Source organism: Rhamphochromis sp. 'chilingali', assembly GCF_963969265.1.
Source record: "Rhamphochromis sp. 'chilingali' genome assembly, chromosome: 8".
NCBI classification, from domain to species: Eukaryota; Metazoa; Chordata; class Actinopteri; order Cichliformes; family Cichlidae; genus Rhamphochromis; species Rhamphochromis sp. 'chilingali'.
This window is the reverse complement of record NC_137935.1, coordinates 3678109-3705021: the sequence shown is the minus strand read 5'-3', so window position 1 is coordinate 3705021 and position 26913 is coordinate 3678109. Positions and strand designations below refer to the sequence as shown.

Here is a 26913-nt window from a genome sequence, read left to right as displayed (position 1 = left end):
GTTTAAGACTTGATGAAGTGTTCTTTATGTGTTCTCTGGATCAAATGCTGCACATTTCTGTAGACGTGCAACAGGGTTTCCTTCTGATCACCCCTGCTTACAGAAACTGGCTCGACTGCTAGCTAAAGCTCCCTGCAGGTTCTCTGCAGTTATGTGGGTGTTTATCTTTGCCTTCCTGCCCAGGAGACGTTCACTTTCATCTTGAAGTTTTCTTGCACTTCCAGATCTTCCACAATTCCCTTTAACTGTTACTTTTCATGGCATTTCATACAGTGAAAACTGCAAAGCTGAAAGCAGTTTCACACGTACTCGTAGCCTTAATATGCATTGGTTACCTAAAGAAGCCTGAGGTTATGTTGTAATGATATTTGAAGAGTCAGACTTTACCAGATGACATTTCATGAGAACAACCTCTCACCCACTGTACAGGTCCAAACAAGTGAGTTTCAGCCTCACAAACCGCTGCGCGCCCCGTGATTCCTGTTTCATTTTGTTCTGTTTTTACAACCGTGAGACATGAAGTGACAGGACTCTCACATTTAAAGGATCGCTAAGTTCACTCTTCAGCTCTAACGTTACACTATATTCATACCTGTCTGTAGCTGATGGTTACTGCTCCCGTTCCCATCACGTCGTATGCCTGAAATTTGTCTGCAAGAGGACGAAAAGACGATATTGAGACACAGCTAATGTTTGTCGTCTGCATCAAAACAGTTCAGAGAATCACGAATGAGCTGCTGAGTTGGCTTATAGAGGCTTTCCAAACATTCCTGTCATGTGATGTTTTAACTTTGACTTTTAGTTCAAATTAAAACATCACATGACTGATTCTGGGCAAAACGAGCTTGTGTATAATGACACAACAAACAGGGTTATTATGGGCAGTTTAAGCTAAACGTGAAAAGTAGACGTGAATTTTATTTTTGGGGGGAGTAAGTAACTGTTAATACGACAGGCTTGAACTGTTTTCCTGCTCAGTAATAAAAAGAATCAGTCTTTTCTGTTCCAGCTTATGAAAACATCTCTCTCCTCGTCGTCTCTCTTCCTCTTGTTTCTCCTCCCTTTTTTCCCACGCCTCCTCTGTCACCTCATCCGTTCTCTCTCTCGCTCCTCTGTCATCCTCTGCTTCTTTCTCTCGTGGCCTTGTGGTGTCATTTACCAGCAAATATGGTGATTAAAACCACTTGCTGTTTCTAATTTATACCATTCATCTCCTCTGAAAGACAGAAAGCTGTAACAATGCTTGCACCCCCACCCCGCCCCGCATCACCCCCTCTTACGGATCATGCTCTCCAGTTTCATCAGCAGGTACAGGAAGCCGGGGTAACTGATGGTCATGTCCGGCTCCGTGTATCTCAGTCCAACCAGCTGCATCACCAACTCGTCCACCCGGATGCCTGCAGCAGGGACAGATGGAGCAGAGGTGGGGGTAAAACGCAGGTGCAGAAGCACTAGGTGGGATACCTGTTTTTATTGCAATAAACTCCACATGTGCACAGGTGACATATATGACCGCACACTCGTTTCCCTGATCCCAGCCAGTCCATTAGGCAGCTCCCGTCTGAGTGACGTATGAGTGATGAACCAAAACGTTTGTGTTTTGTGATTTTAATGACTTCAGAAAAAAAAGTTCTCCACACAAACTGCACATCTTTTTCATTTCATGTAATCAAAACGGTCTGCTTATTAATTAATTTAACTTCAATGGTGCAAAAATGTTTGACTAATGTGACGACTTGGGAAACACAGGACTTTAGTTACACATGTGACCAAACATGTGACCCTTTTAGGATCACACGTTGAGCGAAAAAGGTGTTTGGCTCCCTCTGCTGGTCGGATTTTTACCGACCGATGGAGACCCTCAGCGGTTAAATGACACAGGATGAAAAAGTGTTGTGAATGCTACCTGCTGCTTTCAGCGAGGGCATGACCTCCTGATATTCAAGGCGCTGAGTTTTGTCCTTGTCATGCATGAGGAAGATATCCTGAGGAGAGATTAAACACAGTAAAAATAAATGCCTGAAAAGCTGCATATACACAAACATTCTGTTATAATCTGATAAAACTGCGACAGCAGGTCCGGTAATGGCAATCTTGTGTAAGTATTTTATACATAAATGTCGCTTTTTTAAGATTAAACCAACACTGGCTCACTGGAAAAACGACCTAAACCTGTTGGTTAAATCTTTGACTTTAGTTAAAAAGAAAAAGGCTGCTTTTTTTGTTTCCTTTGTAGAAGATTTTGATTTAGTGAGTTAATAATCTGTTAATTTATGTGACCCCATCTTTATATTTTATTTTCACTATATATGAAAGTTGCTAATATGTAAGAAATGTTTATTCTCTGAATCTGTAATATATATTGCATTTTGTTTGTATGTTTATATTACTAATAAAAATAAAATAAAACCCCCCCCAAAAAAAAACCCAAAAAAAAAAAAAAAAAAAAAAAAAAAAAAAGGTCCGGTAATGGCGGCTGGCTGAAAGGACGTGCCCACTTCTGCTCCGCTATCTTTCTGTAAAATCCTGAATAATACTCGTTTGTTAGACATTGAACGACACCTAGGACAGCTGTGATGCTTCTCTCGCAAAGGAAACCCGGGAAAAACATTGGTAGACCGACTCAATCGAAATTATCTGACTTCACTTCTAAGTTGAACTCTGAGGCTAGCTGTGAAGCTAGCGTTAGCCGTGAAGATAGCGAGACTAATATTAACGCTAGCCAGGCGGTGGAGGAGGGAAATGATGAGCCGACTGAGAGAGAAAAGACGGCCGAAGGCTCAGACGTAATACTGGCGGCTATTGCAAGCTTGAAATCCGATTTTTCCTCCAAACTTGATGGTATTTTGTCAGCAATAGAGACCGTGAGGAAGGATGTTAATGAGTGTGCCAAGCGGGTCAACGAGGCGGAGGCCCGGATATCTGCAGCAGAAGATAGCATTACCACCTTGGAAGCAAAGATACGGACTCTTGAAAATAACAACAAAAACCTCGAGGACAAAGTGCTGGATCTGGAGACCAGATCGCGACAATCTAACTTGAGACTTGTTAACCTGCCCGAGGACGCAGAAGGAGAAGACGCGTGCGCTTTCTTGGAAAACTGGCTACCGGAGGCTCTGAACTTGGCGCCGCTACGAACCACTCTGACGCTGGAGAGAGCGCATCGGGTCGGCCAGAAGAATATGTCAAATACCGCTGCACCAAGGACTATGATCATGAAGTTTCTAAATTACAAGGATAAAATGACCGTGATAAGAGCTGCCAGGGCAAAGGGACAGATTCTTTTCAAGAATCGCCCGGTGAGATTTTATGAGGACCTAGCGACCGGAGTGCACAAAAAACAGAAAGAGTTTGACGCCGTGAGACAACAGCTTCGCTCCATGGGTATCCGGTACGGCATGATTCCTCCTGCGCGACTGATAGTGACACACAACGGACAGTCCCGCATCTTTAACCTGCCAGGTGAAGCGGAGAACTTTGTGAAGGCTCTGAGGTCAGAAAGTGGACCGGGGTGAGATGATGTAATCATGGTCATACTACAGTGTGTTGGCATGGAGGGGTGATTACTGAGCTTTAAGTTTAAAAAGAAGTGAGAGGGAGAGAGAGAAAGGCCAGTTTGTTATATTTATTTGTTTATTGGTCCAGAGGCTCACAGCCACTATTAGTACCCTGATTTTCTTATCGTATTCAATAACGAGTTTTTTGTTTGCATAGCGGGGTGGGGTAAGGGAAAAGTGTTCAGGCACAGTCGGTTGATCCTCACTTTTGGGTGGAACAACCTTTAGCTGTTAGACAGGTGCCAATATGTATAGGGGGAGGGAAATGGGTGCCCAAGTTCAAGTTAAAGGGGCATATTCAGTATTCATGGTTATGGATGTAGTTTTTGACATTCAGGTATTATTTGTTTCTCTGTCCTTTAATATTTCAAATGTGTTGGGAAGCTCATTCAGTGTTATATGTTATGTCTGGTGGGATAAGAATTAAAATTTCTTCTTGGAACTGCAGAGGACTACAAAAACTGGAGAAGGTAAAACAAGTAATGTCTAGGCTGAACTCTATGCACTCTGATATCATGCTGCTACAGGAAACGCACCTGTTGTCTAGTCAAGAGGCGAAGATTAGGAGGAGGTGGCAAGGCAGTATGTATTCTGCGCCGTTCACTTCTCAGGCAAGAGGTGTTATGATCTTGATCCACAAATCTATACCATTTCAGGTGACAAGGGTTATTAAAGACAAGGCTGGGAGATATGTTATTTTACAGGGCACACTTATTACGGAAAAAATAATCCTGATAAATATCTATGCTCCAAACACTGACGACCCAAAGTTTTTTCATAATCTTTTTCTTACAGTATCATGTCTGTCTGGTAGCCTTATTATAGCAGGGGATTTTAATTGTACGTTGAACCCAGAATTGGATAGGAGCTCAGGTATTGATCTCTCTCATCCTAAAAGTAGGCAAACTATTCAACATTTTATGAAAGAACTTGATCTGAGGGATATTTGGAGGGATATGAACCCTAAGGTCTTAAAATACTCCTGCTATTCACATACACATAAATCATACTCGCGTATTGATTACTTTTTAGTTTCTGCCAATTTGAGTTATAAAATAAAGGACTGTCACTATGATAATATTTTAATATCTGACCATTCGCCAAACTCGTTAATATATGAAGATTTGCGACTGAAGAGAGATCCCCCTAGGTGGAGATTTAAACAAAAGTGGCTCCTAGACTCAGAATTTATATCTTTCATAGATAACCAAATAAACATTTTTTTTGATACTAATAGGGATGAAACATCACCCTGCTCAAGATGGGAAGCTTTTAAGGCCTACATAAGGGGTCAGATTATTAGCTTCACAAGTTATAGAGCAAAGCAAACTTATCAGAAAACAAAAAAGTTGGAGGCAGAGATTGAGATGCTTGAGGGAGAATATTTTCAAAGTTTTTGTCCAAGAGTCCATCAAAAGCTTCTGTTACTAAGAACACAGTATAATGAACTTTCTGCTTCTAAGGCAGCCTCACATCTTTTGCGTCTTAAACAGACATTCTATGATCAAGGGGAAAAGCCCGGGAAATTATTAGCCTGGCGCCTCCGTCAATTACAGAATGAGAAAAACATTGCCTCAGTTGAAAACAGTGATGGACAGGTTATTGTTGACCCTCTAGGAATTAATGAAACTTTTAAGTTTTTTTTTGAAAAATTATATAACTCAGACATAACACACATGGGACAAGAGCAAGATCTCTTCTTAGATACCCTTCAGTTGCCCAGCATTTCAGGACTAATGAGCGCAGATCTTGATACACCTATAACAAAGGAGGAGATATCTATAGCAATAGACCATTTGAAAACAGGTAAAGCCCCAGGCCCAGATGGGCTGCCGACAGAAATTTATAGGGTATTTAAAACTAAACTGCTGTCCCCTCTTTTTGACATGTTTTCGGATTCATTTGAAAAGGGAATCCTTCCGGTCTCATTAAGAGGAGCCCTGATAACTTTATTGCCCAAACCTGGTAAACCGTGCAATAAATGTGGTAACCTAAGACCAATAAGTCTTCTTAATGTGGATCTAAAGATACTTTGCAAAATTTTGGCTCGAAGACTGGAGAGATTTTTACCTGATCTAATTACCTGTGATCAGAATGGGTTTATTGCGGGTAGACAGGGATTTCATAATGTGAGAAGAGTGTTGGATATTCTTCATAGTCAGGAGGGAAAATCGGACACTGCTCTACTATCATTAGATGCCGAAAAGGCCTTTGATAGAGTTGAGTGGCCCTATTTATTTGAAATATTAAAAAGATTTGGCTGTGGGGATAATTTCTGTCGGTGGATTAGACTTTTATATAATGAGCCATATGCTGAAATACTGACAAATGGAATTATATCTAAACCGTTTGAAATTAAACGGGGCTGTAGGCAAGGGTGCCCTTTGTCCCCTTTATTGTTTATTTTAGCAATCGAACCGTTTGCCATTGCGGTGCGGTCCCATAAGAGCATAACTGGTCTATCAGTAAACCAACAGGAACACAGAATTGCTTTATTTGCAGATGATGTTATTCTTTTCTTGGAAAAGCTGAAGGAGTCTATCCCAGCCTTGTTGGATCTACTACACATATTTGGACGGATATCAGGATATAAAGTGAACAAAGAAAAATCTTCATTAATGATACTTAACTCAGAAGAGAGAGAGGGTGCTGGAAATGCTTTCCAATTCAAAATGGTAGACTGTTTTACCTATCTGGGGATTAAGATAGTGCCATGTTTGAGAGACATTGTTGGAGCTAACTACACCCCTATGGTAGACTCAATCACCTCATCCCTAGATAGATGGAAGCCCTTGCCCTTGTCACTTATAGCGAGAATTAATGTTCTTAAATTAAACATAATGCCCAAACTTTTGTACCTGTTCCAGAACATCCCATTGTCACCCCCTGCTAACTTATTTTCACACCTGAAGACAATTTTTGTAAGTTTTTTGTGGAATGATAGACGACCAAGGCTCCGTTTATCACTCTTGTACTTACCGTATGAAAGAGGAGGCCTCAAATGTCCCAATCCACTTTGGTACTATTGGGCAGCCCAATTGAGGACTATGATGTATTATTTTACAGATAAATCCCCCCCGCCTTGGACAAATATGGAAAACAGTTCAGTACCTCTTCCCCTTCCCCAGTACCTATACTCAGCAAAAGTCAAAATGTTGAAAAAAAAGACAAAAAATCCTATAGTCAGAAATATGATTATGATCTGGTATCAGGTTAAAAAAATACCTGGGTGAACCCACCTCTTTCGCACGCTTTAGCCCAATATGGGGTAATCAATTTTTCCCTCCAGGCAGAGCAGACCCTGGTTTTAGGAAGTGGGCTGACAAAGGCTTAAAGACAATAGGGGATCTCGTGGGATCAGAGGGTGAGATTTTGATGTCATTTGAGGAGTTGATTTCCAAGTATGATATCCCATGCAAACATCGATTTAAATATCTACAAGTGAGAAACTTTATTAGATCATCTCAAAATCAGTGTTTGTCAATCCCTCCGTTTTCCACTTTGGAAACAGAAATGAAAAGAGATTGCTTTGGAAAGGGAATAATCTCCAAATTATATAATATGTTAGTAGAGGGTTCCCCTGAATCTTCTTTAGGAAAACTTAATGCCTGGAGGGAAGATTTACAGGAGGACTTATCCTCCGAAGACTGGGAGGAGGCATGTGCTGAAGCACAAACACAAACTACCAATACTCGTCTCAAAGTATTGCAATATAATTGGCTAATGAGGACGTATGTGACTCCAGAAAAGCTTAATAAGTATAATGGTGATATCCCAGACTTGTGTTTCAGGTGTGGAGAGGAGAAAGGGACGTTTTTCCACTGTGTCTGGGAATGCAATAAAGTACAACGGTTTTGGAAAGATTAAACAAGCTCTGGATATTATATTGGGTACACAACTAGCTCTTGACCCTAAACTTTTTATTTTAGGGTTATATCCTGATGGACATCTTATGTCTAGAAAGGTAATTACCGCCCTGGACTTATGTCTACTGCTGGCAAAAAGAGTCATAGCACTCTCATGGAGGAAGACCAGTAAACCAAAATACATTAACTGGATTAAGGAATTGTCCACAACTTTACCTATGGAAAAAATTACTTACATTATCAAGGGGAAACTACCACTTTTTCAAAACATCTGGGGTCCCTTTATGCAATATATGGGAAATATGGATCTTGGCAGTATGGTGGATGGGGCAGATGGGGTGTAAATGTTGGTGGTCCTCTGCAGTTTCCTAAATTAATCTCTTTTATACTTGATCTTTAATGCTGTGTGAATTGTACATTTGAGTTTGTAACTTTGAACCATGCACAATAGTGTAACCGAGTTGATGTTGAGCAACCCTTGGAAATAGAGAAGCTTATTTTATATATATATATGTGTATATATATATATATATATATATATGTGTATATATATATATATATATATATATATATATATATATATAAATAAATATATATATATATATATATATAAATAAATATAATTTTTTTTTTTTTTTTTTTTTGGGGGGGGGGGGGGGGGGGGGTTGTGTTTTCCTTTTCCTTTGTTTGACTAAGTTATTATTTACAGGTGATATAGTTTGTACTTCCACTTAACTGTTGCTCTCTAACATCTTATAAGTGTCTGATTTGCAAGGGAGGGCGATTGACTGTTATACAATAATTTAGCTGCCCTGGATGTTTCCTTTGCTGTGGAAGTACTCCAATTTCTGTATGTAATTTTGAAACGCAATAAAGATATTGTTGGGGAAAAAAAAACTGCGACAGCAGCGAGCATCCATGGTCTACTCTGCATTCGCACAAACATACACTTTCCCTTTTAGTAATCCCACCCTGGAAGGCGTGGGGCACATTTTGTGTCACATAACTTGATGCTGCTGGTTGGACTTGTCCACCTTTTTGCTTGAATCATTTTATGTTTCTGTGGCAGTTTTCTGAGAGTAAAATATGTCCAGTGTTATCCGGTGCAACAAATATAGGCTTCAGATTGCATCACAGTGCTTCCTGATGTCATCACAACAGAATCAGAGCTGGAAAAGTTTTACAGATGTTATTTTATTTTCAGCATTGGTTTCTTTCAAATTAGTTGGTTTCCAGACTGAGTTTGTCTGTTATAATCGTTTTTATGTTTTAAATGTTTATTTTTAGTGTATTCTAGACTATATCTGGACATATGGTGTCGCAGAAATGTGCCTGATTATGCCTCAACGGTGACCTCCACAACCGTCTCTTTGGTAGTAATACAGTATATGGAGTAAATGCAGTATATTGTCTGGCACATGGATAATACTGCAATTATTTGTACATTTACAGATACACAGTGCGCGGACGTCAGCTACTACAGCACGGGCTCTGCAGTGATTTGTATTATTTTAATATGGATATGTATTTTGAAGTTTGCATAACAAACACTAGAAGCTAGAAAAAAGTGTAGATTTGTTGGTTTTAATGTGAACAGCTGTGATGGTTTTACTTAATGATGAGTTATTTTCTCCCCAAAGTTCCTTTTGGACCATTTTCAAAAACTCATTAAATACATGTTGAAGCATTTTTCTATGCACTTATATATATTTTAAAGTGTAATTCACACAGAACCAATGAAAACGTGTTCTGTGGCTCTAGTTCAGACACGTTCTTGCATTTATTTTGGTCTCTCCTGAAAAGAGGAGTTTAACAAGACTTAAAAATTGAGAGTTCGTGTAAGGAGTGAGATCGCCAGTTGCATTCAGCTTCTGCTACCACCACAATGTTAGCAGTGTTGTTGATGTTGCTGGTGATGATCTTACCGTCCACCTCCTGATCTTGTCCCAAAGACTCTGGAACTCGGGCCAGTTTAGCTGAGCGATGCCTTGGCTCTGGAGAAAATTCTCAGGTCAAAGAAATTAACCCAGAAATATCCCGACAGGCCTCGGAGGACACCGAGCTGACAGGCTGCTGAGAGTCTGCCGGTAACAGATGTGTGAAGGGTACGAATTTATCAGCAAACGACTTTGGATTCATCACAGATTAGACTTCTGCGCACAAAAACAATTTTTTTGGGGGGAAATTGTGACGATCTTGGTCTTATATTAATGCTCGACATTACCTGCAGCTCTCACAGTCATTCATTCATCTGTAGTTTTCTTATACAAATTTTTGATTACATGATAAACTTTAAACAAATTTTCTTTTGAAATCCTTTTCTACAGGTTTGGCTGTGAGTGTGACTAAAAGCTGTGGCTCTCTACACATTATCTAAAGCTCTTACTTTCAGTTATGCACACCAGACGTTTTACTGGGGTCTCACGGCTCCTTGCCTATAACACACATGTGAAAGGATCATTAGAGCCTGGATAGCTCAGTTGGTAGAGCATCAGACTTTTAATCTGAGGGTCCAGGGTTCAAGTCCCTGTTCAGGTGTGGCTCTCTTAAATCAAGGTGCTCAATCACTACCAGCTGTAGTTAATGTCAATTAACTTCACTATATAAAAACTAGCTGGTGTCCTGCCATAAATAATTGCATATTATTAGAGCTGAAGTGTAAAACCAGCTCATGATACTCCAACAGCACAACAGGAGGCAGGCTTTTTGTGATAAAACAGCTTTTTTTTAGAATCAAAAACATTTTCATTTGATCAAAAGTCTCTTGTTGCAGTGCTCAGACAGCTGAGTTATTTTAATGAGGCAGGGAAAAAAACATCTCCACCTCTCCCCCTCTTTCTTTTGCTTTTACCTGCCAATTGTAAATGGTTTATGCTCTTTTTAACTATGAACACTAATTTGGAATTGTTTGGAAATGTTCACAAAGAGAAAAACTGCATGCTGTGGTTATGACATATTACCGAGTACTGCAAACACTCTCATCACGCAGGTCGTCTGCCTGTGTCACACTCTTGTGTGTTTTTTAAGGATACATCCATGAGGACCACCAGGCTCTTGCACTGCTCCAAAGCCAAGTACTTCTCGCTTCCTGCCAGCACTGAACACAGCAGAGGGAACATTTTAACACAGACATACAGACCTGATGTAAAAAGGCCAAAGCAGTGTGTGAGGCTGGGTGTTTTTCTTCACCGTAAATACCAACAGATGTTTAAGGCCATGTCCACACTAATACGTCTTCGTTTGAAAACGCAAACTGAGAAAATTGAAAACTGAGACGGCGTTTTTGGTCAAGGAAAACTTGAGCTTTTTGAAAACGCTGACAGCTCTCTTAAAGATTAATATCAGTCTGTACATGCTCCAGATTTCTTCACATTCTTGATTCTCACTCGCTTTTGCAACTTTGCTACTTTTGTGTTACTCGCAGCAACGACCACCTCATTGTTAGTCCATTTAAAAAACTCGGTGCTTCTCCTCAACATTTTGCCGCGACGGAAAAGTAAATAAACAGCAGATGGAAATCACGCAGGTCAAACCATCTTACGTTTCACGCATGCGCAGTACAGGAACGTAAGTGTAGCTGCCGTCATAGGCAACTCTCGCATTTAAGTTCATTTTATTAGATATGTAAGGTTGAAACAATTAGTAGTTGAAATATTAAGAAATAAATCAATAGTAATTCATGTTTTGTTCATTGGATTTATATGTTTAAATGTGTTATTTTTACTAATTGTGCAATTAGATAGGAACCTTTTCTATAGTTCCGTCTGTTGTTGCTAAGAGGGTATTTTTGGCTGGCACACTCAGCAAGCTAATTGAGACGAGCCACGAGGTTTGCACGTCCACAGTAAGATAGTAAATAGTAAGATAAATAAAAGAGTGCCTTTTTTGGACCTCCCCACGATGTAAGGATTAAAGTTTTATTCCCTTTGAGTGAGGCCAATGAGGTAAATGTTTTCTTTTGTTTATTTTCGTTGTATGTAAATATGCTAGTGTTGCGTGATATTCTAGTGCAATTACCGCAGTGTGAGGTGTAATGTGTATTTTATTGATTGTTTTGTTGGAATGTTTCGCCATATATAATGCTTAGGGGCTTTATTAAGAATATTCATTTAAGTTTGTATTTCTTTTTAGTTCTGACGGCATTGTATCGGCTGTGGTTGGACATCATTACAAGTTAAGGCATGTCGAAGAATCCTCCTGTCCGAAATAAATGTCAGTTAAAAAACAAGGAACAAGTTGAGCTTTATTACGACTCGAGGGGAGTAACAGTCAGAACTCAGCCTGCTTCGTGCTGGAGGAGAGAGAAGGAGAAAGAGGTCTGCCGCAGCGGAGCCGAGCGGGAGCGGAGCTGAGCCGACAGCGCGCCGGGTCACGTGATTAAGCTCGCGTCTCTCTCACGCATCAAAGACGCTCAAACACACACACAGACATCTCATAAAGCAACCAGAGTCCAGCGGTGCAGCTTGGTTAAGCTACAAAGAAGTAACACGTTTATACAAGTTAAATGTGGAGAGTAGATTTCTTTAGCTCATCTTAAAGGGACTCTGTCAAGCAATGAAAGTGGAAGTGTGGTGGTTTGGAGTAAAAGTTTAAGCTCATGTTATTGTTGTTTATGCTAAGTAACTGTAATTAAGGTACGTTTAAGTTGATTATAAGGGTTTGCTTATTTTTAAGACTGCATTAGATATTTAAAGGTCACATTATAGTATTTTGTTTGACATTGAAGGTTATTTTCTGTTTTACTACAAGTGAAGAGCAATTTACTATTTTGGTTTAAGAGTTTGTGACATATGTTTAAGTTGACTCTTTAAAGTAAAGCAATTTAAGGTCCTAGGTGCTTCATAAGGTGACTATTCACGTATTTAAGTTGACCTAGGTGACTTGAGTGTAGTACAATACCTTTGACTGTCTGTGACATGGAGCAAGAAGGCTGTGACACTGAAGCTGTGGAGCAGCAAGAAGCTTTTGAAGAGCAAGAAAGTTTGCCAGAACCATGCACAAGTAAAGCTACTAAAGAAGGAAGTTTGAGGAAAAGTCAAAGAGTTAAGAAGTTCACTGAAAGGGGCCAAGCACTACATGATGAAAAGGTGAACAAGCTTCAAGCTCGCTTCAAAGTCAGTTATGAAATGTGGAAAGTTGTTGCAAAACAAGGCAAAAAGGCACTTGAAGAACCTGTTAGTGCAAAACTTAAAGAGCTTATCGGCCGAGTTGAACATACCTCGGCAGAAGTGAAACAAGTTTATGATGAACTGCGCAATCATGAAACTCCTGATGCAGACACTCGCCGCAGAGTGGACACCTGTGATGCGGTTTCTCAAAAGATGATAAAGCTAGCTCAAGAAAAATTAGCAGCAGAAGAAGACGAAGAACTTTCTGAGAGATTGGTTCACTGGAGTGATATAGGATCAGCATTCAATTCTGCCGCCTCTCAAAGATCCAAAGGTTCGAATAGCAGGCAATCAAGAAGCTCAAGTAAGTTGTCTGTAAAGAGGCAAGAAGCAGCTGCAGAGCTTGCGGCTACTGAAGCAACTCTGAAGATTATGGAGGAATTGGAAAGTGAAAGAAAGGCACTTGAAATCCTTGAAGCAGAGAATGCTGAGAAACAGAAGGCCTTAGAGCAAAAGCGAAGAGAGCTTGAAAGGCTAGAAACAGTAAAGAGAATGAATGCGGCTAAAGCACGTTTGAAAGTGTACAATGACGAAGGAAGCTCAGATGAAGAAATATCAGACCTTCTGCACGAAAGGAGCAAACGGAGAAATGTCACAGCTAAACCGATGAATCAGTTTGCACATTCGCAACTTAATGCAAATGCAGAGCCGTTTGATATGCGACAAGCCAACTTAAGGTCACAACCAAGAGAAAGCAAACAGGAAGATAGTACCACAACATTGGCCCAAGCTCTAGCTGAGTCCATTCACATAAGTCGCCTACCAGTACCAGAACCTACAGTCTTCAACGGAGATCCTCTCAAGTACAAGGATTGGAAAATGTCGTTTCAAATGCTGATAGACAGAAAGAACATCCCAGTGAATGAAAAGATTTACTATCTTCACAAGTATGTTGGAGGACCGGCGAGAAAGGCTGTTGAGAGTTATTTTCTGTTGGGAACAGAGCGTGCTTATTACTCAGCATGGAACATTTTGGAGGAAAGATATGGAAGTTCATTTGTAATCACCAAAGCTTTCAGAGATAAGTTGACATCATGGCCAAGGATTGGGAACAAGGATAGCGTTGAACTTCGAGAATTTTCAGATTTTCTCAGAGGATGTGAAGCGGCCATGCTTCAGGTTAAAGGTCTTGAAGTTTTGAATGACTGCAATGAGAATCAGAGAATGCTAAGCAAGCTACCTGATTGGTTGTCAGCAAGATGGAATCGAAAGGTCATTGAAATTGAAGAACAAGATGGTTCTTTTCCAACATTTAGCCACTTTGTTGACTTCATTGCGAGAGAAGCCAAGATTGCGTGCAATCCAGTAACATCGCTTCATGCACTCAAAGCAGGTGACTCAGAGAAAATGAAATCTTTCAAGACAAGAAGTGTTGGAGCAAAGGTGCTAGTGAGTGCTGCAGAAGAGACGTCCAACACAAAAAAATGTGTGTTTTGTGAAAACTCAAATCATAGCATTCACACATGTAGGAAGTTTATGGACAAGGTCTTGAGTGAAAGAGTCAAATTTGTGCAAACTAAGGGACTGTGCTTTGGATGTCTAGGCTTTGGACACCAATCAAAGAAATGTGAAAGGAGAAAGATGTGTGACACATGTAAAGGGAAACACCCGACATGTTTGCATGAGGAACGAGACAAGACCTCAAAGAAAAGGAAAGAAAAGGAAAGTGACAAGGAACCACAAATGAAAGAGATGGAAGGCAATAAAGAGAGTAGAGAAACCAAACCCAAGGAAGCACCAAGTGAAGCAATATCAAACCGTGTGATTCAAAGTGACAGAAGTAATCTCACATCTACAATCATTCCAGTTTGGTTATCCACAACAAGCAATCCTGAACATGAGATTCTTCTCTATGCTCTTCTTGATAGCCAAAGTGACACAACATTCGTCTTGAAGGAAAAGGCAGATGCTCTGGATGCAGAGAAGGAATGTGTGCAGTTAAAGCTCTCGACAATGTCTTCTAAAGACACTTTAGTACCAAGTCAAAGGCTGTCTGGGTTACAGGTCAGAGGTTTCTCTTCTTCAAGGAGAATTCCTCTTCCTGTGACATACACAAGAGAGTTTATTCCTGCGAATTTGAGTCATATTCCCACACAAAGGACAGCAAGAGCGTGGCCACACTTAGAGCACCTGGCTGAAGAAATCGCTCCACTGATTGAATGTGACGTAGGCCTGCTCATTGGTTACAATTGTTCACAAGTGTTGGTACCCAGAGAAGTTGTGGCGGGAAAAGATAATGAACCTTTTGCCCAAAGAACAGACCTTGGCTGGACAATAGTTGGAGGAGCTAATCCATGTGTTGACTATGGGGATGCCATAGGATGTAGCCACAAGATCATTGTCAAGGAAGTGACACCCAATCAGTCAGCTGAGCAGTTGGTCAAAGAAGTGCAATACGTCTGTCGCACACAAGTCAAAGAGGTGGTCACATCTGCAGATGTAATTAAAGTGCTCGAGTCCGACTTCAATGAAAGAAAGGTGGAAGATTCACACTTCTCACAAGAAGATTTAAGGTTCATCTCCATAATGGAAGAAGGAGTGAAGATGAAAGCAGATGGACACTGTGAGTTACCTTTGCCATTTAAGGAAGACAGACCAAGTCTGGCAAACAACCGGAGCTGTGCAGAACACAGACTCAAAAATTTGAAGAGAAGATTTGAGAAGGACAAGCAATACCACAAAGACTACACAGAGTTCATGAGAGAGACTATAGAGCGTGGTGATGCAGAAAGAGTTCCCTCTGTAGACCGGGACAAAGGCCCTGCCTGGTACATTCCACACCATGGAGTGTATCATCCTCAAAAGCCTGGCAAAATAAGAGTGGTGTTTGATTGTTCAGCAAAGTACGGAGGGGTGTCCTTGAACGACTACCTGCTTACAGGGCCAGAGTTAACCAACTCTCTAGTGGGGGTCCTGTGCCGATTTCGGAAAGGTCCAGTTGCAGTGATGTGCGACATTGAGCGCATGTTTCATCAATTCAGAGTCAGAGAAGAAGATCAAAATTACTTTCGCTTCTTGTGGTGGGACAATGGAGACTTCAACTCTACTCCATCTGTCTATCGCATGCGCGTACACTTGTTTGGAGCTGCTTCTTCCCCTGCCTGTGCGAACTTTGGTCTCAAGTATATTGCTGCACAAGGTCAAGGCAAGTTCAGTGAAGCTACCATAAGATTCATTGAGCGAAATTTTTATGTGGACGATGGTCTTATCAGTTTCCACTCAGAAGAAGAGGCAATTCGTTTGGTGAAGGAAGCAAAGGAACTTTGCAGCACAGGAGGCTTGCGACTTCACAAGTTTGTTTCAAACAGTAAGCAAGTGCTTAATTCGCTACCGGAAGAAGATTGTGCAGAAACAGTAAGAAAGGACTTGTCACTGGGCGAGCAACAAATTGAAAGAGCCCTAGGTGTCAAATGGTGCATCGACTCGGATCATTTCCAGTTTCGAGTAGTTGTGAACGAGCAGCCACTTTCCAGAAGAGGAGTGTTGTCCACAGTAGCCTCTATTTACGATCCACTTGGCTTTGTGGCACCTTTTGTTCTACTTGGGAAGCAGATACTACAGCAAATGTGTCGTGAGAAAGCAGATTGGGACGAACCACTCACAAGCGATCTGAAGTCACGGTGGGAGTCCTGGTTGTTGGATCTAAAAAATCTAGCAGATGTCAAAATTGACAGATGTTACGTGCCAAAAGATTTTCAAACAGTTCAGAAGTACGAGCTTCACCATTTCTCAGACGCAAGTGTTTCAGGGTATGGTGTTTGTACGTACCTGAGAGCTGTCAGTGAAGCAGGACAAGTCCACTGCGCTCTTGTCTTTGCCAAGTCCAGAGTAGCACCCACGAAGGTTACTACGGTGCCACGATTGGAGCTGTCTGCAGCAGTTGTAGCAGTGCGGATTAGTCACATGCTCAAAGCAGAGTTGGAGCTAGAAGATGCTCAAGAATTCTTCTGGACAGATTCTCAAGTTGTCTTGGGATATATCAACAACGATGCGAGACGTTTCCATGTTTTCGTTGCAAATCGCATTCAGCGTATTAAGGAAAGCACTCAACCGATGCAATGGAAGTTTGTGGTATCAGATCTCAATCCAGCAGACCATGCCTCGCGCGGACTGAAGGCCAAAGACCTCATTACCTCCAACTGGTTTAGTGGTCCAAGTTTTCTTTGGCAAGAGAAACTTCCCCACGAAGAAGTCACGGTGGGGAAACTTGATGCAGAGGATCCAGAAGTACGCAAAGTTGTTGTACTCCATACAACTACAGAAACAAATTCTTTGGCAGAACGTTTTCTGAAATTCTCCAGTTGGTCAAGGTTGGTCAAAGCTATGGCAAGACTTCTCAGATTTGTGAAAGAGTTTAAGGGCTTGGAAAGGAGAAGCAATAAAGCCACTAACCTTGAAGAAAGGACAGAAGCCGAGCTTAAAGTCATATCCATTGTACAAAGATCAATCTTCTGCAAGGAAATCAAGGCACTTCAAACGCGAAAGGATCTACCCAAGGACAGAACAAATAGACTCTATCGACTTGATCCCTTCCTGGATGAGAAGGGTGTTCTTAGAGTGGGAGGTAGATTAGAGCGTTCTACATTGCAGCCACACGTCAAGCACCCGGTCATCTTACCAAAGACTTGCCATATCGCAAAGTTACTGATTGATCACTATCATCAGCGGGTGAAACATCAAGGACGGGGCATGACGATAAATGAGCTGAGATCGAACGGAATATGGATACTAGGATGCAGTCAAGCAGTATCATCCTTTATCTACAACTGTATTAAGTGCAGGAAATTCAGACGTCGAGAAGAAGATCAAAAGATGGCAAACCTACCAAGTGAGAGAATGGAGACCACCCCTCCCTTCACGTATTGTGGGATGGATTGTTTCGGCCCATTCTACATTAAAGAAGGAAGAAAAGAACTGAAGCGTTACGGGCTTCTGTTTACCTGTCTATGCTCTCGTGCGGTGCACATAGAGCTACTTGATGATATGTCAACCGACGCTTTTCTAAACTCACTGCGTTCTTTCATCGCTTTGCGTGGGAATGTACGTCAGTTGCAATCAGATCAAGGCACCAATTTTGTTGGAGCCAGACGTGAGTTTCTGGAAGCAGTAAAGGAAATGGATCAGGAAAGTTTGAAACAGCTAGGCTGTGAGTTTGTGATGAATCCTCCCTCTGCCAGTCATATGGGTGGAGCCTGGGAAAGGCAAATTCGTACGATCCGAAGTGTATTGACAACCATTCTGGATCAGTCATCCAGATCATTGGACAGTTCATCTCTAAGAACCTATCTTTATGAAGTGATGGCGATAGTTAACAGCAGACCTATCACCCCACATTTACTCAACGATCCTACTGGACCTCAGCCACTTACACCTAATCTTCTGTTGACCATGAAGTCGTCAGTAATACTGCCACCACCAGGAGACTTTGTAAAGGAGGATTTGTATCTTCGCAAAAGATGGCGTAGAGTCCAGTACTTGGCCAATGAATTTTGGCACAGATGGAAGAAAGAGTACTTATTGAGCCTACAACAAAGACAAAAGTGGCACAAAACAAACAGAAATGCAAAGATCAATGACATAGTGATCGTACAAGATGACCAAGCATCAAGAAACGACTGGAAGTTGGCCAAAGTTGTTGCCATACACCCGAGTGAAGATGGATGTATACGCAAAGTACAACTGTTAATGAGTGACTCATTGTTAGATGACCATGGAAAGAGACTGAGTAAACCAGTTCTACTTGACAGACCTATACACAAGACTGTGACACTATTAGAAGCAGATTAGTTTACATTTCATAAGTTCATAGGTGGAAATCACAAGTGATTTGGTGGGAGTGTAGCTGCCGTCATAGGCAACTCTCGCATTTAAGTTCATTTTATTAGATATGTAAGGTTGAAACAATTAGTAGTTGAAATATTAAGAAATAAATCAATAGTAATTCATGTTTTGTTCATTGGATTTATATGTTTAAATGTGTTATTTTTACTAATTGTGCAATTAGATAGGAACCTTTTCTATAGTTCCGTCTGTTGTTGCTAAGAGGGTATTTTTGGCTGGCACACTCAGCAAGCTAATTGAGACGAGCCACGAGGTTTGCACGTCCACAGTAAGATAGTAAATAGTAAGATAAATAAAAGAGTGCCTTTTTTGGACCTCCCCACGATGTAAGGATTAAAGTTTTATTCCCTTTGAGTGAGGCCAATGAGGTAAATGTTTTCTTTTGTTTATTTTCGTTGTATGTAAATATGCTAGTGTTGCGTGATATTCTAGTGCAATTACCGCAGTGTGAGGTGTAATGTGTATTTTATTGATTGTTTTGTTGGAATGTTTCGCCATATATAATGCTTAGGGGCTTTATTAAGAATATTCATTTAAGTTTGTATTTCTTTTTAGTTCTGACGGCATTGTATCGGCTGTGGTTGGACATCATTACAAGTTAAGGCATGTCGAAGAATCCTCCTGTCCGAAATAAATGTCAGTTAAAAAACAAGGAACAAGTTGAGCTTTATTACGACTCGAGGGGAGTAACAGTAAGCGTTTTCAGTCGTTTCAGTGTGGATGAACAGCTGTTCAGAAACCATTGAAAACGATAGTGTGGAGCATTTTTAGACGAAAACACCATTTTCAAATTTATCCGGATTAGTGTAGACGCAGCCAAGTCTCGCTCCAATCATTGGTGTGAATGCTGATGTTGTTATGTTAATGAACCCTAAACAGGCAGTTCAGTAGTGGTGGGTGTGGGGCTCTGTAGGTGAGAAAACTCTAAAGTAGACATGCAGCAGTTCTGCAAAATGCAAAAATCACCCAAAACTTTGTTTTTGGCAGAAGCTCTGCGTGTTGTGGGGCGTACACAGACCAACTCTGACTTCCTCAGCTCCTGAGCCACCATCATTTCTAAATAGCCACGGGCTTTATATCAGGGTGTAATGCTCAATGTTACACCCTCAACCAGGTCACCCCACTAAAAATAAAATAGTCTATGTCCATCTTTTACATCCAGTCTATGCTTTTACCAGCACCTGTTGGAGTTCAGTAGCAGCATCACCTAACCTGGAGGCTAGTTAGCATAATGCTAGCTTTTTGAGGTTATTTACTTTTCTTTTTTGGACGGAGTTCAGATGACTGAAGTTTTGAAACAATCGTCTGCTGAAAGAGATATGACTGAACAAGCAGGATGAACAGCAGGATTACTGACCTCCACCCTGAATGGCCTCAGTCAGAAGTTTGTAGAGGTGCAGTGGTTTGCAAAATCCCTTCTTATGACACAAAAAAGACATAAAGGGGTCAGTGTTTCACTACTTCTGTTAAAACCTCTTATATCAACCAGTAATGGCAGGGCAAGAACAGGCAGCTGTGTGCTTCAATCTCACCTTGTTGCAGTGTTTCTGAAATAACTGTCTGATGGCCTGAGGTGAAGGGAGGGCAGCTTGGTGAGGAAATGAAAGCTGGCGGGAGAAACACAGAGTAAATGAACACGCTGCATATCTCATTATTTATTTCCATCCTCGTAAGTTGTCAATACTTTTATTAGATCAAAAATCTTCACCTGGCCACTACAAGACCACAGAAACGTCAAACAGCTGTCAGGCAACTGGAAGGAGAGCCTGGATAGCTCAGTCGGTAGAGCATCAGACTTTTAATCTGAGGGTCCAGGGTTCAAGTCCCTGTTCAGGCGATGTGTGTTTTAAAACTCTAATCTCTAGCTCAGGTTTGGCCAACTCCGTCTGTCAATCTCTTGCTCCCCACTCCCCTCTCTCGTAAACAAGATCCGGAGATACTCCATTTCCTCCGCTTTCCCTTTTCCAGCTGAAATCTGAGGCCTCAGATTTTGAGGCGCTTATTCTCATTCCTACCGCTTCAAGCTCAGCTGTTCCAGTGCCAGCTGAAGGCCGCTACCTGAGCAAGCCAACAGAACCACCTTGTCTGCAAAAAGCATATGATGTGGTTCAAAGTGGAAGCTAATGCCATCTGGCTCGACACTCACTGGGAACGGGTCTCGTCAATGATTTCTATAATCAATTCGATTCCGATTCACAAGGTCCCGATTCGATTCAATTTTGACTCAGACAGTCAGAAATATTATAATTCTGATAATTTATCAGTACTGACACTTGTTAGACTTCATCAGATGTGTGAGCATCACAGCAGATGCTTTTATGTCAAAATAACTGAGAATAAAACTGGAAAACATGAAGGAGATGTTCCTGGCCTGGTTTTTTATAGCAGCTAACCTTAAAAATATTCTGCAGTAGATCAAAAACTGAAGAAAACCATGAATCAACATCTGAACATTACCTGATGCTGCAAAGTTACAGAGGTTTGATTACAGATGCAGCTACAAGTTTTGCAAATTGGCATCATTTTAAAAAGTTTACATTTCTTTGGTATTAAACAGCAGAAATGAGGCTTTCTTGTCAGAAGTCATTTTTGGAAAAACAAACAAACAAACAAAACAAAAAGAACAAAAAAAAAAAAACAATGACCAACTGCGGTGTACACGACGATAAGCTGGTGCGTAATAAGCAAGCAAATAATGCAGAATAATGTGCATGAAGTGTTATTTTATCACGGTGGAAGCAAAACCGCAAAACTAAGGGAATTCATGACGATGTTTTTCAAACATGAAGGATAGTCTGGATCTTCATTTGCTGCTGGTTCTGTGAATTTTGGTTGGAGAGAGACAAAACCTGCAGCTTCCAAATCTGTGAGCTGTCGGCTTTCAGCCCCGACGGCGTGTCTGTGTACGTGCCGTCGGTGAGAAAGTTGACAAAACCCTAGATTAGACAGTCTTTTAGAAACCGTCAGCATTTCGTTACATTTCATTATCAGTCCAGCGTATTCACCACTTGTGAATATTCACATAGTTCTGAGTTCAGGCAGGGCCTGGATAGCTCAGTCGGTAGAGCATCAGACTTTTAATCTGAGGGTCCAGGGTTCAAGTCCCTGTTCAGGCGGACTAGCTTTAAGACAAATGTGCAGGTTTTCTGCACTTAACGCAGTCATTTTCAGTCCACTATAACAAAAAGCAGCGCCTGAAGTTGAAGCCTAACTGACAGAGGACCTATGTAATGCACTGTAGGAGCATTTGTTGTCCTAATGAGCACCAAAAAAAGCTTCTGCACTCTCCACATTTGGGTAGGCTTCAAAATGCACAACCAGACAGCTGCTAAGTTACTTCTAGATGGATTTATTCAAACATTTTTAAGACATTTAATACAAATATTTTCTTTTCTTTATTTTTATTTTTTGCTTATTCCAAGTAATGCAATTATGTGCTCCTCTGTTTCATAATCTTTAATCTAATAATCTGGATAAAAGTTTTTCTAAAGAGAAACCTTAAATTTAGCTTCCAAAATATTAAAGGCTCTACAGACACACTCCCATCAGAGTTCACATCTGCAGCTCGCACTGGTTTGAGTCTATTAAATTAACTGCTGATTGGTTTACCTCTGTTACTGATGTGATGTCTTCTGTTGATGGTTTTCGAGCTGGTCTGTAACAAAAACCAAAACAATCAAAGAAATATAGAGAAGTCAGCTTCCATTTAAACCTGCTTTTTATTCTGGTGACTTTCATTCAAAAGGACTAACGATGGGAAAACACCTCCCAGCTCCCTTCCTGTGTGACCACAGTAAAAATACATTTAAAGAAATTTCATATAAAATGAAGTTAAATTTGTAAATTCATTCTGTGTTTCAGAAAAGAGCATTATTCAGGGTGTGCTCATTTGCTAACGACTTGTCGATCACAGGCCGTTCATGAATGCTTTCACAGTCTGGTCCGCCCCTCGCTCTCCACATCCGGTTTTACACAACAACAAGACGGCAACAGAACTCCATGACTCACGTGGCATTGTTGCCCTGCTCCGCCAGCACCCGCAGGAGGAAGGCTCCCTGCTGATTAGGCTCGGCGGTGGAGGGGATGATGATGTAGCAACCCGGTGGGAGCGAGCCACGAAGAACAACCTCCCGCCGTGCGACATACTGGGGGCTGTGGAGGACTGGGCGGAGCACGCTCAGGTCCTCACGGGACAGGTACGTATTCTTAGGATGGGCCTGGAGAGACAGCACACACTCATTTACACCAGCCCTTCCTCATCCACAGTTACTGCTTCAAGTACAGTTTAGAAACTTTAACAGCTTTTCAGACGCTTTCTGATCTAAACAGTTTAACCAAATATGTTCAGCTTTTATTGACGTCCTTTTAGGGGCAAGTCTCAACACCTAGCAGTCACCTTGGTAACACGTTTTGATATAAACTACTGATCACTGGGTCCCTTAACTTCTTCAGGTGAACGTTTCCAACTTTTGTTTTTAGCTACATATGACCCAGGAGTTAAGTGTTTGCTTAGTTAGCTGTTTGATATCTTTTCTGTTCAACCATCTTCAGATAAACTCAGTAAATCCATTGGTACAACAGGCCCTTTGACAGTGTTATAACAGATTAAAACATCGCCTGAACAGGGACTTGAACCCTGGACCCTCAGATTAAAAGTCTGATGCTCTACCGACTGAGCTATCCAGGCTCCTGACAAGAAAGACCTGCTTTCCAACATATGGCCATAAACTAAGCAAGAGACATTTCCTCAAAATATCTGCTTGCGCCTTCATACCGATGACATTTCAAATATAGTCAGTCTGACAGCCTCGCAGTCTGTAATCATTCTCCAAAGAAGCACCTTAATATGAATAAACAGCACATCGATTGAAATTTCAGAGGAATAAAACTATCTAATAAAACCGTCCATGTTCACTTTCTGCTCTGTGAAATAGCAGCTTCCAAGCTGAACTAAATATCGCAATAATACCTTCATATAGGAATAAAAATAATAGCAACTACTGCGCTATTCAGGAAGTCAGTCCAAAGAGAGAAGAGCCATTGGGCAGGACTTTTATCACGTTTATGCCTTTCATTTAAACACCAGACCCCGTGTGCGTGACTATACCGGGTATACGTGAAGGCCGATGGCTAGACTAATGCCTCTTCGTCTCTGGTGTTTCTGCATCAGAGCCAAAACGAAGGAGCAGGTCTTCTGAGCGCTGTCGGGGTTTTGGTCCGCCTTTGACAGAACAAAGTAGAACTGGGGGTTCTGATAGAACCAACCTGCACACACACAAACACACTGTTAGTTTTCCTATCGTGTGTAACTTTTAACATTTCTTTTCATAATTCATTTTTTTCATGTTCCAAGCTGGACCTGATTTAACTGCCTCCAAATGTGCAATTTATTGGTCCTCTGTCCAAAGATCTTTAAACAGAAGCTAACAGACCTAGAACAGGATCACAGGAAGCCCAGTTACCCAAAACCAGACTCCATGCGTGTGATCTGTGTGGCTATATTCCTAACTGTTTACCTGGCAGTGTCTGATATCAAAACTTGGTCTACCTGTAAAACTGCAGCTCTGTTATTAAAGACTGTACAAATAAGCTCGTCTCAGCTTGTTGAGAGTTACAGAATCCTTCATAAACATTATACAGTCAGAGATCTCAAACAAAAGCACAAGGATTATTTCTGAGTGCTGCACGTCAAATGTAATATATTACATAATGTACAAGTGAAACAAAGACTGTCACATAAAATTAAAGAAAAAAAACTGCATCTGGGAACAGACAGACAGGCGTGTCAGAGACCTGTGCTGCACAGAGGGATTAGAGGGGAAACTTCAGGTTTAACTCTCATTGTTCACAGTTACAAAGGTGCTTCACTTCTTACGTCTTGATAATTTATGCTCGAGACTGGAACGAAATACACTGCAGGTCAAAAGTTTGAGAACACCCTGATTTTTCCAGCAATTATGCCGTTTAATGTCTGATTGCACTCTGAAATGAAAGCATAGTACAAATAAGCAATTGGAGTTCAAAAAGAAATCATGGAATCAATTCATAGACCAAAATGTATTCTAACCTTTAAGTAGCCACCAGATATAACAGCTGAACACACCCGTAGCATTCTTTCTACAATAGAAATCAATCTGTTTGTTGCAGAAGTTCCCATAAATGTGGACCTTGTAGGTTGCTTTGCTTTCACTCTTCTGTCCAGTTCATCCCAAACCAGCTCGATGAGGTTTAAGTATGGAGGACTGTGCTGGACACTCCGTGTTTTCAAGAGTTCTGGCATAGCTTGGATTATGTTTTGGGTCATTATCCCGCTGTAGGATGAACCCCTGACCAACTAGGCGCATACCAGAGGGTACTGCATGGCGCTGCAGAATGCTGTGGTAGCTGTTTTGGTTCAGGGTGCCTCTCACAGCGGTGTTTCATGGCCCAGGCAAGTCTCTTTGTCTTATTCTGTATAATACTATGGTATGTGGTTTATACAAAAAGCCCTTTTTGTATAATTCTGAAATTCCTTTTTTTAGTTTTGGGTAACCTTACCTTTTTTAAACCTCTGGCAGTTCACCACTTACCTTTGTGCCATTTCAAGCTATTCGTTGGGCTTGAACAACTTGAATTACATTAGATAACTGGAAAAATTGGGGTGTTCTAAAACTTTGGACTAGTATTGTATTTTCTAGACAACAAGAAAAAAAACTGCACCTACTGAAAAATTGTGCAGAAAAGAGTGTGACCATTTCTGGAAGATGCCTGAGGAATCTGTCCACAGGCAGCAGGAGGCGCTAAAGTTTTGGTCTTTCCCTGGTGAGCATCAGTTAAAATTGACTCTCAGGAGAGACTCCTTTGTGTCGGCTGCAAGAAATATTAAAACATTGTTCTTGTATTTTTCGTCATATTTGATGCTAAAATCAGAGTGCACTACACAACCTTCAGAGCCTGGATAGCTCAGTTGGTAGAGCATCAGACTTTTAATCTGAGGGTCCAGGGTTCAAGTCCCTGTTCAGGCGTGGCTCTTTTAAAGACTCTCTGATCACTGCCAGGAAACGCAAAGATTAAGACTAATAGTGACTAATTAACACATGAAACTAACTGTTTGCCAGATTGGCCCCTACTCTTAAATTCAGTTGTGATAGTTGAGGTGAACTTCTGTCTAGTTTTAAATATCCCAGCTTTATCTCCAGTTTTAAAACCAGCTGCTGGGCTTGTGCGGTTCAGAGTTAAGAGTGAGGCACAAAACATTTGACACACGTCATCACCTGTCTTACCTCCTTGAGGAGAGCCTCCTGCTGTGATATTCGGCGCCCAGTTGCCATGATGCATAATGCAGCTCAAAGGCAACATGCTGGAGCCTGGTTCACCGAGAGCCTCCGTCAGGTGACAGACCTCCATCACCTCGAAGTTCTGTCGGAAGTCCGACACCGACATCCTGACAGAGAGAGAGAGGAACAGAGCGAATGGCCAAACAGATTTCCTTCGTCTGTAAATACTTAATGTGTTTGAATAGCATTGGCACATCCAAGTTCAAAAACAAAGACACATTTGGTTTCTTGACTGCAATCATCTCATCTGCTCTGTTTGGAAATATTGGTGTCGTTTTAATCATCGTTGTCACCGTTTCATTCATCCCTGCTGAGTATCTACCCTGTAATGAGCAGGAACAGCCACAGGGGGGCCCCATAAAAGTTGTGTGACAGTCGCTGGTATGACATTACGATAAACTCACCAGAACTCTCCGTCCTCCTGTCTGACTCTGCCGAGTCGTTTCTGCTCCTCGATGCTCACCGTTTTCCACTCTTGACTGCAAACACAGGTTTGTAAACGTGCTGTAAATGTGTGAAGTATGTACTCAAGAAGGGGAGTTAGTAAGGTGACATTTTGGTTTGTATGTGACCTCATGGATTCAGATTAAAGAGGCAGTAAATTGAGCTATGAGATCAGTGCAACCGCATCAATTATTTTAAGATTATTAAACTATTTTTTCCAATTTTCTCACAGCCTTAAGATGTTTTTATGTTATTTTCTGTGATTTTGTACTTCCCTTTGTTCAGTGTCTTTTTTTTTTTCACAAGACACTCAATTTTAATCTCACATTTGACTTTAGACAACAGTAATAAAAACCACGAACCACAAGAAACTGTGATCTGTGCTCTGCACGATGGCCCACGATTACTGCGATTAGCCCATTCACTCCCCTCACTTCCTCCTATGCATTACCAGCTACTTCTTCTTCTGATGCCATTTTTGAGTTGACTGAAAGGATTTAAATTTAGAGTAAGTTTTATTCAGCACTGCTCATTGGATGATCTTCATACCCTTTGAAGTCACTCCAGGGCCCCTCCCACTCTGTGTTGCCCCAAGGGTTGAGGATTCGCACCAGATATTCAGTGCCGAGTGTCGTCCTCACCTGGCAGGAGAGGAGGCAAATCAGGTGAGAGTGCAGTGAAGAGCAGCTGTGAGTCATTTAGATTTCTACTTAAGATACAG

General features: G+C 41.2%; 2 protein-coding genes across 4 annotated transcripts in view; one reads left to right on the top strand and one right to left on the bottom strand.

Moving 5' to 3' along the window:
* Positions 1 to 26913, bottom strand: part of LOC308401517 (calpain-9) — a 42920-nt gene that overhangs the window by 1865 nt on the left and 14142 nt on the right. Inside the window, exons 7-19 of one of the 2 annotated variants that reach the window (XM_080889770.1) lie at positions 26742 to 26833; positions 26153 to 26227; positions 25695 to 25855; positions 23540 to 23697; positions 22441 to 22649; positions 22042 to 22087; positions 19965 to 20039; positions 19790 to 19847; positions 10456 to 10520; positions 9349 to 9417; positions 1907 to 1985; positions 1281 to 1397; positions 593 to 651 (exon numbers count right to left, since the gene is read on the bottom strand). In XM_080889770.1, coding sequence (XP_080745896.1) covers positions 593 to 651; positions 1281 to 1397; positions 1907 to 1985; positions 9349 to 9417; positions 10456 to 10520; positions 19790 to 19847; positions 19965 to 20039; positions 22042 to 22087; positions 22441 to 22649; positions 23540 to 23697; positions 25695 to 25855; positions 26153 to 26227; positions 26742 to 26833 — 1263 coding nt within the window. Of the gene's footprint in view, positions 1 to 592; positions 652 to 1280; positions 1398 to 1906; positions 1986 to 9348; positions 9418 to 10455; positions 10521 to 19789; positions 19851 to 19964; positions 20040 to 22041; positions 22088 to 22440; positions 22650 to 23539; positions 23698 to 25694; positions 25856 to 26152; positions 26228 to 26741; positions 26834 to 26913 lie in introns of both variants that reach the window. The other variant, XM_080889769.1, reaches the window with a different exon arrangement.
* On the top strand, positions 10534 to 19781 carry LOC308401516 (uncharacterized protein). 2 transcript variants are annotated; one of them, XR_013972583.1, is made up of 2 exons: positions 10534 to 18800; positions 18988 to 19781. XR_013972583.1 is itself a non-coding variant. In XM_080889768.1 (2 exons), exon 2 carries the CDS (start codon positions 12340 to 12342, stop codon positions 18376 to 18378), a length of 6039 nt encoding a protein of 2012 aa, XP_080745894.1. In that variant the 5' UTR covers positions 10534 to 11367; positions 11555 to 12339; the 3' UTR covers positions 18379 to 19781. The 2 variants fall into 2 exon arrangements, 1 of the variants encoding a protein (XP_080745894.1); XM_080889768.1 differs by having other exon boundaries at positions 10534 to 11367; positions 11555 to 19781.

Bases quoted from the DNA above. Each gene is read 5' to 3' on its own strand.
- LOC308401516 (XM_080889768.1), top strand. From the start codon at position 12,340: ATGGAGCAAGAAGGCTGTGACACTGAAGCTGTGGAGCAGCAAGAAGCT.